This window comes from Canis lupus, chromosome 10 (genome assembly GCF_003254725.2).
Source record: "Canis lupus dingo isolate Sandy chromosome 10, ASM325472v2, whole genome shotgun sequence".
Classification (NCBI taxonomy): Eukaryota; Metazoa; Chordata; class Mammalia; order Carnivora; family Canidae; genus Canis; species Canis lupus.
In genome coordinates this window covers 25,088,587-25,103,638 of record NC_064252.1, presented here as the reverse complement: position 1 = coordinate 25,103,638, position 15,052 = coordinate 25,088,587, and the positions used below count along the sequence as shown (strand labels likewise).

Genomic DNA, 15,052 nt, shown 5'->3' with positions numbered 1-15,052 from the left:
TAGGTCTAAACTCCCAGTCCTGAAAAAAAAAAAATAAATTAAATAAATTCCCAGTCCTGAAATGAACATCTTGTAAGTTTTCCTGTTACAAAATGTTGTTCTTAACTGTTATCAACAAGTTACTAAGGTAATTGTAAATGTTCTCAGAATTTTAAATTTATAATATGAAAAAAATCTCACAGGAGCTAGGAAACTAGTTCAGAAGAAGAGTGAGAAACTTAGAGGAAAATAATTATACAACCACATACATTCAACAGTTTGTTGAATATTCTTTCAAGTATTTGGTAATCGTGGGCTCATCGTCCCTTATAAAAATATCACTAAACTAAAAAGATCAATGTTTCGAATAAATACCTCTAAGGAGTCACATTGCTTTGCACTGTCGCTCTTATCACCATGAGGTACGACTTGTGTGTGTCTTTTAAATTCCTCACCAGTAGTAGTGATTTTTTAAAAACCACCTCGGGGAAGATTTCCCTTTCTCCCTTAAGGTCCCCTCCAGTATGAGGAACGTTAATCTCTATTACACGGTAAGTATCAAAAGAAATCTCTGTACGTATTCATCTGCATCACTAAATAAAATGCACTTCTACCGTTTCCTAGCATCTGGCACAGTGCCTATTCAATTAATTCCGCGCACGTAGCGAAGTACTCTAGATTTAAGGATAACAAGAACAGATCACGGCAACACAGGGCCCTAGAAAATTCTTTTCAAGTGTTTGGTATGACGGCACCGCAACTACGGAGGTACCAATAAGTGACTCAAAATAATTCTACGCAGTTAGAATTGCTATAAATTTAAAGGTATTCCAACAGTTCCAATCTTTATTATAACCCATTATTTAACAAGTCATCATTATTAAAACACTAAAGACGTAGTGCGTAAACGAGCTGTGTGTCATTGCGACCTGAGCAGGACACCAGTGATTTCAAGAAAAACAACTCCGCGCGAAGGCGAAATCTTGCAGCTTCCCCAGCCGCCCCACCCCCACCCCCGTCTCGTCCACCGTGCCCAAGTCCCTGCAATCGTCTGCATTTCCATTTCGCCCGAGACACACCCCTGACGACCTCAGGACAAGGAAACTCAGCCATGCCTGCTCCTCCCCCGCCTCTGGACCATCTAAGCAGCCCTCGGATCCTCCATTAGCCCCCGAGGTGGCCTGCGGTTCCCGGCCAGGCGGAGCCACAAACAGGCGGCGAGCCCTGGCGAGCCCTGGCGGCTGAGCTCCCCCGCTCGTCCGGCCCAGCTCCGGCCCAGCTCTCCCTCCCGCCGTCCCGCTTCCCACCCCCAACGGTCCTCGCCCCGGTCTCACCTCTCCACCCACTCCCGCAGGAAACGCATTTCCTCGGTGTGCAGAACGCTCGGATCCTGTTTACACATTTTCACGAAGGCCCGAAGCTCGCTCACTTTGCGGGGGTCCATGATCCAGAGGCGCTGGCGGGCGGCGGGCGGCAGGCGCGGCGAGGCTGCGGCCCGATTCCAGGCGCGGGTACTAGCCCAGCGTGACCGTGTGGAAGGGGGCGGCGACCGCGAAGCAGAACAGACTAGAACCTCCCCGGCCGCGGGCTCCTCCTACTCAACGGTCTCGTGACCCCGGGTCCTTCGCCCGTTCATTCCTACTCCCTCCGCCTCTGCCCCTGCGCACTGCCCAGAACCTTCTAGAAGTATGGCTGTTCGGGCTGTTGCCTGCCTCTCTACGCGGGCATTCTCGTATTCGAAATCTGAGCGAGTTCCCCGGATGGATCGACCCCCTACACGTGGTGCTTTCAAAGAGACGAGACACTGTCCGAATCCTTTAGAATCGGACATTCCGTGCGTGTGGGCATCAGGTGGAGCACGACGACAGGACGCCAAGCTGGCCCTCCGCCGGAAGCCTCAGTCACAGCTCTGCGCGTGACGTCAGCATTCAGCGCCGCCGCGGAAGGAAAGCCCGGAGAGCGGCGCTGGCCGGAAGGGGCGGGGCGCTCGGTCTGGTTTCCTGGCGACGTACTCGTACGGGCGGCCGCTTCTCCGGCTGTTTTTTTTTTTTCCTTCCTGCCGCGTGAGGGAGGCCGTCATGCCTTGGTTACTCTCAGCAACTAAGCTGGTTCCCGCCGTAGCAAGCGCCCGCTGCCGCTCAGGTTAGACTCACCTCCCACGGTGTCCCCTCGGGGGCTTGCTCTCTGAGAAACCTCAGGCGCCCCAGAGGGATCCAAGTTGGTCTCAGGCCATCCCTGGTTCGGCGGACCCTTCTCCTGCTGGGGCCTCCGCTCCCAAACCCTTTGTGCGCTCCTCGGATTTCTTCTTTACCTGCTGCTTCTGGAAAAGGGTGGGCCCTGTGTTCTCCCTGCCGTTGAGGTATTCTGGGAAGCCGGAATGACTGCAGAGAGAAAAGTGTGTGCCGTCCCCCAGAGGGGCTGTCTTCAAAGTTCCTCGGACTCCTAGAAGTTGTGTCAGTTGTCACTAACTTAGGTATCAAAAGTGTCTCGCCTCGAGTAGCTCTTGTTTCTCTTAGGCTACCCTAAAGTCCTATTTTCGTGTTTTCAAAGAGTTGCCTTGAGAGCTGGCTCCAGCATGTACAGGAAACATGTTTAGTTACACAAATGCTTTGAGCAGTTCCTCTCGGAAGAGATAATGCTTGGAAATACTCCCGGGGCTTTTTAATGTCTGAAAGCTCTGCTCGTAAAGGCAAGCTGCTGGAGTCCAGGAATAATGGGGACCATTCTTTTAGGGTGTACTCTATCGCGAACAGTTAATCTGATGAACTTAAACCTCGATCAGTGAAAGTTGAATCATCTACCTTGCGGGCGGACCTGCTGTTGGATCATATTTCAGGGTTTTGGCCAATAAGCGAACAATGTGTGAACCAGAGCATATGGTATTTGACATCAAACCTGTGTCTTACCATATATTTCTTACATTATCTACTTTAATGAAAATGAATGATAATTATAAGATTTTTTTTTCTCTGTGAAAAATAAAAACGAATCACTGTCCAGTGCACAGAATTTGCTCTTCGGTTCTAACAGTTAAGCTGCAGAAAGCTGTCCTCCATAGGAGTAGATAAACAGATACGTATTTAGCCTTAATCATAAAAGCCACAATCTATGGTTTAGAGCCGAAACCATCCTTTGCTTGTGACTTTATTCTTGGATTTGTTGAGGCTATGCGTAAAACTTCATTAATGAAAGTTTAACACTAGAAACTGGATTATACTTGCTAAGATCTTTGAAAAATATTTTTGTTATGCTTCACTTTGTTTCAATGCAGTAAGTATTGCATTCCTAACAACACCATGAGATAGTTATATGTACATATATACATGTACACACTCACACGTTTTGAATGGATGATCTTGGATCTTTGCAAGTCCAATTAGGGCAGATATCTTCATTTAATTGATGAGGAACTGAAACTAACACAGGGTCACAAATTGCAAGTCAGCAATTTGAGTTGTATAATTGCCACCTAGACCTTTTTTCTGTTATACCACCACTAGGTCTTCACTCTGGCTTAGCAGGATCCTTTTGAAACTTTTTATTGACCCAAAAAGAATGTTCTCTTCATTCAGTAATTTTTTAGTAGTCATTGTAGATGAATTTCCACTTCCCTGGAGTTGCTCACAGCCTTGTCAGGGTGATAGGCAATAGATAAGTAACAAGATAACAATGGGTTGTAATAGAGTCTTGACTCAAGTGGCATAGGGACTCAAGAAAGGCAGTAATGGGTTGTAAAAATGTCATTTGGAGATTTTACTAAATTTCAGAGTTTGAAGAGTCTGTCTTGAGGTGCTCATAAATAGAACTTTGAAAGTTCTATTTGCCCTTGATTGCCCTTCTTTAGAAAGACTCTGTAGTACAGAGTATTGAGTACAATAGGAAACTTTCTCATCAGTGAAAGTCCTGCAATCCTAAGGTGAGAGTGTTGACTAAAGAATAAGTGATTTTTTTTTTAAAGCTTGTTTGTGGTTGATTCATTCAACAAACGTGGAGCACCAGATATGAACATGGAACATATTTTCTATCATTATGGGAGATAAAAACGCAAGTAATTGTAATATATCAAGTTTATTAACAGTGGTGGAGAGAAGGAACAAGTGATAGATGTTTTCTGGCAGCAGGGAGGAGCCAGGAGGAAATGTGGGCATGTCCTTAAATATTAGGAGATATTTAAGACTTGAAAAAGGCTTTTACCAAGCAGACCAGAGTAACAGAGCCATCCTGGCAGAGGGAGCCTATGCAAAGGCATGAACAAAGCTTTTCAATTGTCCATAAGCTTGGAGGAGCTTTCTTGAAATATGTTCCTAGGCATGTGGTAGGTGTTACACCAAAATGGTTCTGTGGTCAAATAAGTTTGGGGAATGCTGCATTTCATCATGCCCATAATAGACTAAATCTCTAAGAAAGAAAGGTATTTGGAAGTGATTCGCAAACTGTATGTGACCACAGGGCCCTTTTTCTGTGATGAGTCTTGAACTGGTATCACTTGGAACACATTTTGGAAAAATTTGGGCTTGAGCATAAGATGCGTAGGAAGAGGTGATTTAAAAACCAAGTTAGGGGGCATCTGGGTGGCTCAGTAGTTGAGCATCTGCTTTTGGCTCAGGTTGTGATCCCGGGGTCCTGGAATCAAGTCCCACATCAGGTCCCCACGGGGAGCCGCCTTCTCCCTCTGCCTGTGTGTCTGCCTCTTTCTGTGTCTTTCTTGAATAAATAAAATTAAAAAAAAATAAAAAGAACCAAGTTAGGAAGAAAAGCTGGTGGCTGGCTCATGAAAGGTCTTGTATATTCCCATTCCTCTAGGCAGTGGGAAACCATTGGGTAATTTTAAGCTATTGAATGAGATTAAATCTGAATTTTTAGTTATCTGTTAAGAGTGGGAAAATGGACTGGAGGCCATGTCATTGCATTCTTAAATTTTTCAGAGACACTGGTTTTTCTTTTGTTGTTGGAAAATTGGTTTTATTACAACGCTGAGTAGTCCACATACATGACAGATAAACTTTATTAAATAACACATTTTATAAAGGCATTTAAAATACTTGAAGCTTTTATGATTTTATTTCCTGAATATAAGTTTTGTTCATTTGGTTGTATTTTTTAAGACTTTTATTCATTTATTTGATTTTTTTAATTCTTTTTTTTTTTTAATTTTTATTTATTTTATGATAGTCACAGAGAGAGAGAGAGAGGCAGAGACACAGGCAGAGGGAGGAGCAGGCTCCATGCACTGGGAGCCCGATGTGGGATTCGATCCCGGGTCTCCAGGATCGCGCCCTGGGCCAAAGGCAGGCGCCAAACTGCTGCACCACCCAGGGATCCCTATTTGATTTTTTTATATTCATTTATTTGAGAGAGCATGAGCAGGGAGGAGGGGCAGAGGGAGAGACTCCCCATTGAGCAGGGAATCCAACCTGACTCTCAATCCCAGGACCCGGAGATCATGACCTGAGCCACCCAGGTGCCCCCTGAAAATGAGTTTTAAATGCATATTGTCCATAGTTCCTCCTATAGAATTTTCTCTCCACCTGCCAACTAAATATCAAACAAAATTAAAAGCTCACATTCTACTCTTTTTTTTGTGTTCCAGATGTTACATTACTGTATGCCACTGAACTGTATTTTGCCAAAGGTGATTGGGTTTTAGTTTTGCTAGGTCATTTGCTCCCATCTTTGTCACAGTAAAATGTAAAGTCATTACATTTCTAAGAGATAAAAGGTTAAAATAATATGATCAATAGATCTTTTTGCTAAAAAAATTTAAAATAGAGATTTAGTGACAAGGAATATGCAGGATGCAAGTCAGTCCAAGGAATTCTTTCAAGTTAATAAATTCAGGGATCTCAAATGTAGCACATCCAAAACTTAACACTTGCAGTCCTATCTCAGATAATGGCAGATCCCTTCTTTCAGTTGCTAAAGCCAAAAACCTTGACTCCTCTCATACCAAATATGCAGCCTGTCGGTAAATTCTGCTTGGTGCTACCTTTAGACTATATCCAGAATTTCATCACTTCACCACCCCTACCTACCTCCACCACCCTGGACCAACCTATTTGTTATGACAACAGCCATAGGTTCCTCGGTGACTTAGTGGGTTGAGCATCCAAATCTTGATTTTGGCTAAGGTGATGATCTCCAGGTGGTAAGATCAAGCCGTATGTGGGGCTCTGCACTCAGTGGAAGCCTGCTTGCCTCTCCATGTCCCCATCCCCCCAACTAAGATAAATCAATCTTTAAAAAAAAAGACAGCCAGAGTGGGCCTGTTTAGATATGTCAGGTTATGTCACTCCTCTGCTCAGAGCCTCCAGTAGCTTCCTATCCCACCTATAATAACAAAGTCCATACTGTGATCAAGCAATCCCTGTATAATCTGACCTCCTGTTACCTTTCTGACTTCATCTGCTTGTTCTCTTAATTGTTCACAATGATTTTCTGTTAGCCTCAAACACACCTTACACATCTGGCCTTAGAAACATTTCACTTGCTGTTCCTTCTGGAATTCTTTTACCTCATATCCACATGAACTCCTTCACTTTCTTTACATCTTTACTCAGATATTAACCACTTTTCCCTGACTACCTTAATTAAAATTTCAACCCTTGGATTCCAAAACTTCTGTCCTCTTTCCTACTTTATTTTGTTTTCTTTAGTACCTATGGCTAACATTATATTTTACTTAATACTTGTTTATTATCTTTCTCCAGTTTGTAAGCTCTGTGACAGCTAAGATTTTTGGTGTTAATTCATTAATGTATTCCAAGTACCTGACAAATAGTAGGTACTCAAAAAATACCCTGAAAAGAATGAATAAAAATCATAGACTGAAAAGTAATATATTTTGAAAGTAAAATAGAGGAAGCAGAAAGTAATTGTGTTGAAATTAAACTAAGTTCATTTAAAATAGGCAAATGTAAAAAAAAATAAGCAACTGTTTGCAAACATATAGCTAAGACCACTTGCTCAACATCTGATGAATCTGTGTAACTCATTTTTCTTCCATTGTAACGCTACATAATAGTGGCTAAGGGTAGTGTTTTAGAGTAATGTATTTGGGGATCCCTGGGTGGCGCAGCGGTTTAGCGCCTGCCTTTGGCCCAGGGCGTGATCCTGGAGACCTGGGATCGAATCCCACGTCGGGCTCCCGGTGCATGGAGCCTGCTTCTCCCTCTGCCTATGTCTCTGCCTGCCTCTCTCTCTCTCTGTGTGTGTGTGACTATCATAAATAAATAAAAATTAAAAAAAATATAAAAATAGAGTAATGTATTTGTAGATCCTGTGTACATAGTATATGGTAAAAAAGGAAACAAAGTTTCTTATCACTGTAGGCCTGCCATACATGATATAGCCACATTGTTCTGAGAAATGCAGGATAAGTCTAGTTTTCTTTTTTAATGGTAGTAAAATACACATAACGTAAAATTTACCATGCTAATCATTTTTAAAGACACATTGTGAAACCGATTTCCAGAACTTTTTCATCTTGCAAATCTAAAATTAGACCCGTTAACAACACTTCTTCCTCCTTCATCTTGGTAACCATGATTCTGCTTTGTTTGAATTTCTTAGCTCATGTAAGTAGAATCATAAGAATTTGTCTTTATGACTGGCTTATTTCACTTACCATAGTGTTTCAAAGTTTACCCGTTTTGTAGCATGTGACAGGATTTCCTTTTTAAGGCTGAATAATATTTCACTACATATATATTTATTTATCCATTGATATTTGGGTTGCCTCTACCTGTTGGCTATTGTGAATAAGTGCTGTTGTAAAAATGGGTATGCAAATATAACTCTGGTTATTTTTAACATAAAAGAAAATGCTTTATACTTTAATTTTTATTTATAATGTATTTAAGTTATATGTCAATTGCTCTGCCTCTTGGAAAAAGGTCATTTCATGAATAATTATATATTCTGAACCTGTGTACTAATAAATCTTTAGCTCCTAATGCTATACACATTTCAAAGTTTTCAGAGTAGTTTCAAATAGATAAAAGGAATGAAATAAATCATAAACTCTGCTAAAGAAAAACTATGATTTGTAAATGTTTAGCTAAAAAAAAAAAGTAAAATGACTTTTGCTGTTTTCCAAATTCTTAACATCACCGTCAACACAAACTCATCTTTTTCTGATATACCTAATCCAAATAACCTTTGACCAAATGTCCACAATGCTGCTAAACATGTTAAAAACATAATCTTAGTAGAGTATTAAATGTTATCTACAAAACTCTGATTAACCAAAACACACACGAGTCATGTTCAATTGTTATATGAACATAATGTGTCTGATTAGTCAATTTAACAATTTCTTTTGGTTGACTTCTTCTGTACCTCTTTATGCTTCTTTTTTTTCCTCTTGCCACGTTCTTTGAATCCTGCTGAGAAAATAGAGGGATTCCAGTTGCTGGTGACCCAAGGAATATCTTGCTCATCACTGTCCACAAAAGTATATTGAGTTGCATGTTTGGGGCTATAGGACTTTGGTGAATAATTGTTGAATGACTGTCTTCTCCAAGTGCATTCTTCTTCAAAGCCCTCTTCATCTGCCACACCATTTATAAAGAAGGACTTCAACTCACCGTCATCTTCAACAACTTCTCTTTCTTGATCATTCTCAATAATGCTCTGTGTATTTGTATTTCTACCATTAGCAATCTTACTTGAAGTTGTAACAGATATGTAGTTGCCCATCCCGCTATCATCAAATGCCAGGGAGGAAAATGAATTAAGGCCCTCATGGCCCAGTGAACCATATGGTATATATCCTGTGTCATATGAAGGAAATCTCTCAAAAACTGGATATTCACTGGAGGTAGCAAAACAGGATTTTGTACTTCTGCTTGCATAGGAGCTTCTTGGACTATTTAAAAGGTCCTCAAGTGAGTCTTCAAAGAAATGAAATGAAAATGGGTCCTTTTCACCAAAAATTTCTCTAAAGACATCACTTGGCTTACGGAATGTGAAGCTATACTCAGAAGAATCTTCAAAATGACTTCTGTCTCCACCATTTAATCCTTCTTGGCCATATTTATCATAAATGTCCCGTTTTTCGTTATTTGATAATACCTCATATGCCTCAGCTACTTCTTTGAATTTTCTCTCAGCTTCTTCTTTATTTTCTGGATTTTTATCAGGGTGCCATTTAAGTGCCACTTTATGATAAGCTTTTTTAATGTCCTCAGGTGAAGCGTATCTCTGCACTCCTAGAACTTCATAGTAATCTACCATATTTTAACAGATTGTTGGAAGTGGGTGTTCTGGGTCTGAGTAGTGAGAACCGTAGTTTCCTCTCAGCTCAAGCTTTACTGGTGTTGGTGGTAGAGGCAGTGTCCGCAAATAGGCACATTTTTACATTGAAGACAATGTCACTACCATAGACATTGCTAGGAGACATTAGGATACTGATTATGTGGCAAGCAGAGTTACAAGCTTATGTCAGAGAAGTTTGCATTATGGTGTCATTCTGGGGTTGGGTTAAGGACTAGATCTTCCAGATAGAGCTAGTCCAGAGTCATGCCAGAGCATCCTGAACCCTCTGGACTATTTCGCCTGTATTCCCCTGGAAGCCTCAAACAATGCCTCATAAGCCAGTGGGAACTGTTGTTGATGGCCAGAGCATGCCCCTTGCACTTGTAGGCTACTGAGCCTTAATAACTTATTTCCTAGTTCTATGTTTCGGTTTTGAAAAATGAGGAAATCATGAACTACATGAAAAAGTTTTTAAGTAGATTACATTTTTGTTTTATTTCAGTCAAGAGGCAATTTCATAGGAAATTCAAACAACTCAATTACAGTATAATAAGGACTATGATGGGGGAAGCACTAGATGCTAAGCAATCATGAGAGACACCTAACCCAGATTTGGGGTGTTTCAGGGAAGGCTTCTGCATGCCAGTATTGAATGATTTGAGAGGACAGTATCTACCCACTTCAAAGTTTACTACTTTAAAACATAAAGATTTTGAAAATTGTATGCTTATGTATTCATTATATAATTACTGAATGTCTACTTTGTGCAAGGCACAGTTTAACCACAAATGTTAATAGTATTAAAAATTCCAATTTTCATGCTTTACAGTATGATGGAATATAAATAATAAGAAAAGTATTAAAATAATGTGAGATAATATGATATGTGTTCCCCCTCAAAAACAAAAAACAGTAGTACGATCGGGGCAGAGAGCTACTTTAGATCGGTTTTTAATTCTCTACAGTATACCTGTCTACATGTATGTATGTATGGTACACACATCATTGTATTTGCCTACCGTTGAAAATAATAATAAAAATATTGAATATTATTTGAGCACCATCTTTAGGTCAAACACTATACCAAGTGACTTGCGGTTTCTCATGTAATTGTTAATAGCATTCTAGCAAAATAAATATTTTGTGCCCATAAGAAACCTGATGTTCTTAAGGATAAATATGTCTAAGGCTACCTAGCTTATTAGTGAAAAATCTGATATTTGAACTTGAGTCTCTCTGATTCTAAATTCTATTCTTCCTACTCTGTTGCATATCTTGGACCAGGATTTAAGAGTTCAGGTTCTAGGGGTCCCTGGATGGCTCAGTCAGTTAAGCGTCTGTCTTCAGCTCAGGTCATGATCCCAGAGTCCTGGGATCAAGCCCCGCCTTGGGCACCCTGCTCAGTGGAGAGCCTGCTTCTCCCTTTCCCTCTGCTGCTTCATCTGCTTGTGTGCTCTCTCGAATAAATAAATAAAATCTTTTTTAAAAAGTTCAGATTCTAGACATTTTTCAAATATGTATTGAGAACCTGTGATACAGATAGGAGTTAGAAAATTGAAAATTCTGCTCTTGAGGAATTAATATAATTGGGAAAAAAATCACCGAAAAACTAACCAACAGAGTAAATATATATATATATATATATCACAAGGATTTGCTTCTAATTATTTCTCCTCTCTTGCTCTTTTACACATTCCAGCTGCTGTGCCATTTTATCTCATCCCTTTACAATAAAACTTCTCAAAATTATTGTCTCTGCTTGATGTTTCTGCTTTTTTCTATCCTGTTTTGTTGGCACACTCCAATCTGGCTTCTACTTTTTTTTCTCCCAGTCTTAACTGAGGTATAATTGACATATATGTTTAAGTTGTACAACATGATTGGATATATGTATACATTGTGAAATGATTACCAAAAGAAGTTTAATTATCATTCATTACTTCATAGTTATAATTTTTTTCTTGTGGTGAGAACTTTTTTTTTTTCAAGTAAACTGTGCTCAGCATGGGATTTGAACTCACATCCCTGAGATCAAGAATCTCATGGTCTACTGACTGAGCTAGCCAGGCACCCCACTTTTCTTGTGATAAAAGAACTTTTAAGATCTTTATTTTTAGCAATTTTCAACTATCCGATGAAGGATTGTTAACTGTGGTCACCATGTTGTACATTACATCCTCCAGAATTTATTGTCTTATAACTGGATTTGTACCTTTGGACCACCTTTTACCAATTTGGTAAAAAGGCTTCTTTTATATTCTATCATTTATATTCTACTAAAATTGTTCTTGTCTGGGTCTCCAGTGACTTCTATGTTGCCAAATCCAGTAGTTGTCCTTTTGGCCTCCTTGTATTTAGCAGCACTTGACACAGGTAAGTACTTCCTCCATTCAGATACTTGTTTAAATATCTAAATACCATATTCCTCTAGTTTTCTTGCTTTCTCCTATGCTGTGTCTTCTCACACTAAAATAGTAACTAAACTTGATCACAATCTCAGTAGGTAATATTCAGTCCCAGGACTTTGGATACCATTTATGTGTTTATGGCATCTTAATTTATATATCTAGCCTGTTATTTTCCTCCTGATCTTCAGATTGCCTATTTGACCTCTCTTTTGGAATATCCAATAAATATCTCAGTCTTTGCCATTTCATTTAATAGTGCAATCATCTATCCTGTTGTTCAAGCCAAAAAACCTGAGAATCATCTGGTTTGGCTTTTGACTTTTAAAATACATCCCAGTCTAATCACTGGGAAATAAAATCAAATAACAAATAATCCCTGCCTTCTAAAAGTTTGTAATAGACTGGCAAACTAATTAGGAATTATGTGCAGTGCAGTAGGTATTAAAACAGAATTAAGCACGGGAGCATTGAGGAGGGGCATTTGCATCAGAATCCGCGAAAATGAGAAATCCTAAGGGAAGGCTTACTGGAGTAAGTGATGTTTGAGCTCGTGGAAGCAGACAAAAGCATTTTAGATGAGAACTGTGTTTTCAAAGGTAAATACTGTTACCTTTAACATTAGTTATTAAACTTAGTCATTAGTACAGACTAATTAGCTGGAGCTCTTCAAGTGTGGCTGCGATAATGTTTTGGGTTTTTTTTTTTATTTCTTTGTTTGTTTGTTTGTTTTGAGAATTATTAGGCCAGAGGAATGGATAGGGACCAGATCATGAAGGGTGGGATCCCTGGGTGGCACAGCGGTTTGGCGCCTGCCTTTGGCCCAGGGCACGATCCTGGAGACCCGGGATTGAATCCCACGTCGGGCTCCCGGTGCATGGAGCCTGCTTCTCCCTCTGCCTATGTCTCTGCCTCTCTCTCTCTCTCTCTCTCTCTCTCTCTCTCTCTCTCTCTCTCTCTCTGTGTGACTATCATAAATAAATAAAAATTAAAAAAAAAAAAGATCATGAAGGGTGCTAAACTAGGGTTTGAAGTGCATTCTGAACGATAAAAAGTTGTAGGTATAAAGTGTTAATATGGAAGGCTGGAAAGTTAAGGACAGATCCTGAATGTAAACCTGAGTTGGGGGGGTGCCTGGGTGGCTCTAGTCAGTTAAGCATCCAACTCTTGTTTTTGATTATGCATCTGCCTTGGGCTCAGGTAGTGATCCGAGGGTCCTGAGAATAGGGCTCCCTGTTTAGCAGGGAGTCTGTTTTTCCTTCTCCCTCTGCCTGCTGCTCCCCCTACTTGTGTGTGTTCTCTTTCTCTCTCAAATGAATGAATAAAATCTTCTAAAAACAAAAAACACCCTGAGTTGGTTGACAACACCTTTGAGGACACTGAAGCAAAGGACTGAAGGGATCACTTTGGAAATAGTATAGCTGAAGAGGATGAATTAAAGAAGAAAGGTAAGATCCAAGAAAGGCAGACCATTTAGGAGATGTAGTCAGGTGAATTGAGGAGGGTCTATATTAAGGAAATGGTCTTACTTTGAATCGAATTGGATCTTAGAAATAGGACTTGACATACCAGTTCTGCTACCAAGTAATTATGTGATATTGGGCCAAAAAATTCTGTTTACTTAAATGTAGGTGAAAGTATTGTTTATTTGCATCTGTCAGATTTAAGTTTACTATGGTAAGAAGTGGTCCAAAATAGAAGGATTGGGTATTCTAGTATTTTTGCATTTGAACATTAAAAAAAGAGAGGGAGGGATCCCTGGGTGGCGCAGCGGTTTGGCGCCTGCCTTTGGCCCAGGGCGCGATCCTGGAGACCCGGGATCGAATCCCACGTCGGGCTCCCGGTGCATGGAGCCTGCTTCTCCCTCTGCCTGTGTCTCTGCCTCTCTCTCTCTCTCTCTCACTGTGTGCCTATCATAAATAAAAAAAATAAAAAATAATAAAAAAAAGAGAGGGAGAATTGGTTAACTTTTTACATTGAGTTATTTTACTGCCAAATAGGATAGTCCAGTGGTTATGGGCTCTACAAATAGATTGTTCAAATCCTAGTTCTGTCTGCAGTAATTATTCATCTTGGGCAAGTTTCTTAACCTTCCTATGTATCTTTTTTTCTCATCTTTAAATGGGCAGTATTATAATAACATCTCCCTCAAACATAACATGCTACTATTTGTCTAAAGAAGAGGATACCAATAAATAGATGTGATTTCAACAAAAAAGTGGTGAGACTAGATGTCTCAAGGAAGGGGTACAGGGTAACTTTGGGACAGATGTGGGAGGAAGGCTTTTTTCTATAAATCTATATCATCAAAGATGCTGGGATTTGGGGCAGCCCCGGTGGCCCAGTGGTTTAGTGCTGCCTTCAACACAGAGCATGATCCTGGAGACCCGGGATCGGTCCCATGGCAGGCTTCCTGCATGGAGCCTGCTTCTCCCTCTGCCTGTGTCTCTGCCTCTCTCTCTCTCATCTTAAAAAAAAAAAAAAAAAAAAAAAGGATGCTGGGATTTGAAAATATTAAATATACCATGCCTCTACGAATTTGTTGTAATAAGGAAAAACGGTGCTGCATCCTATATTGTGTAAGCTTTGAAGAGTTTACTTACAGGTGAAAAAAAAGCTCAGGTAGTTCTGCTGAACTCCAAATTGTATTCCTTTTTGTCATAACACTGCATCCCAGTCACTCCACCAACATGATCCTTTACACGGACAACCCATTATCGTCTCTTCCTCGTGCCTTCACTATTTTCAAAAACACAAATGACAGGGGTACCTGGGTAGCTCTGTCGGCTAAACATCTGCCTTCAGCTCAGGTCATGATTTCAGGGTTCTAGGATCAAGCCCCATGTCAGGCTCTCTGCTCACAGGGAACCTGCTTTTCTCTTTCTCCGTGCTTATGCTGTCTCTTGCTATCTCTTTTACGTGCTATGTCTCTCTCAAAATCTTGAAAAAAATAATGTCAAAGATCAAATAAATTTAAAAAGGGGGGGAAGACTACTATGCGTTGGAGATGGTCATTTCTGCAGATATTTGCAACTAACTATAGAGAGTCTGATGTTTCGTTGAGACAGAGGTTGGTCTCAGGATCCCTTTATGGTCTTAAAAATTATTGAGCATCCTCGCATCTCTCTTCCAAACTAGAGCTTCCCTCAGTACAGAGAGTGTTTTAGTACAGTGTTTTCCAATGGCAAGTTGTAATCGTAGTAGGTCATGGTATTAGTTTCCTGAGGCTGCCTTAACAAATCACCACAAACATAGTGGCTTAAAATAATAGAATTCTCTCACAGTTCTGGAGGCCAGAGGTCTGAAACCAAGTGTCAGCAGAGCTGTATTCCTTCCAAAGGCTCTAGGAAAGAATCTTTTCTTTACCTCTTTAGCTTCTAGTAGCGGGTATTCTTTGGATTGTGGCCACATCA

At 40.4% G+C, this 15,052-nt stretch overlaps 3 protein-coding genes across 5 annotated transcripts in view; 1 reads left to right on the top strand and 2 right to left on the bottom strand.

The window, feature by feature from the left end:
• ST13 (ST13 Hsp70 interacting protein) overlaps positions 1–1,877 on the bottom strand; it is a 33,831-nt gene extending 31,954 nt beyond the window's left edge. The window contains exon 1 of one of the 2 annotated variants that reach the window (XM_025458913.3): positions 1,314–1,877. In XM_025458913.3, coding sequence (XP_025314698.1) covers positions 1,314–1,423 — 110 coding nt within the window. In that variant the 5' untranslated portion in view covers positions 1,424–1,877. Of the gene's footprint in view, positions 1–1,094; positions 1,236–1,313 lie in introns of those variants that run through there. The other variant, XM_049115812.1, reaches the window with a different exon arrangement.
• A 29-nt stretch (positions 1,878–1,906) lies between these two features.
• XPNPEP3 (X-prolyl aminopeptidase 3) overlaps positions 1,907–15,052 on the top strand; it is a 75,229-nt gene continuing 62,083 nt past the window's right edge. For both annotated transcript variants that reach the window (XM_025458898.3, XM_025458893.3), the window contains exon 1: positions 1,907–2,121. In XM_025458898.3, coding sequence (XP_025314683.1) covers positions 2,058–2,121 — 64 coding nt within the window. In that variant the 5' untranslated portion in view covers positions 1,907–2,057. The remainder of the gene's footprint in view (positions 2,122–15,052) is intronic.
• On the bottom strand, positions 8,244–9,357 carry DNAJB7 (DnaJ heat shock protein family (Hsp40) member B7). The gene has a single exon (XM_025458921.3). It carries the CDS (start codon positions 9,211–9,213, stop codon positions 8,284–8,286), a length of 930 nt encoding a protein of 309 aa, XP_025314706.1. The 5' UTR covers positions 9,214–9,357; the 3' UTR covers positions 8,244–8,283.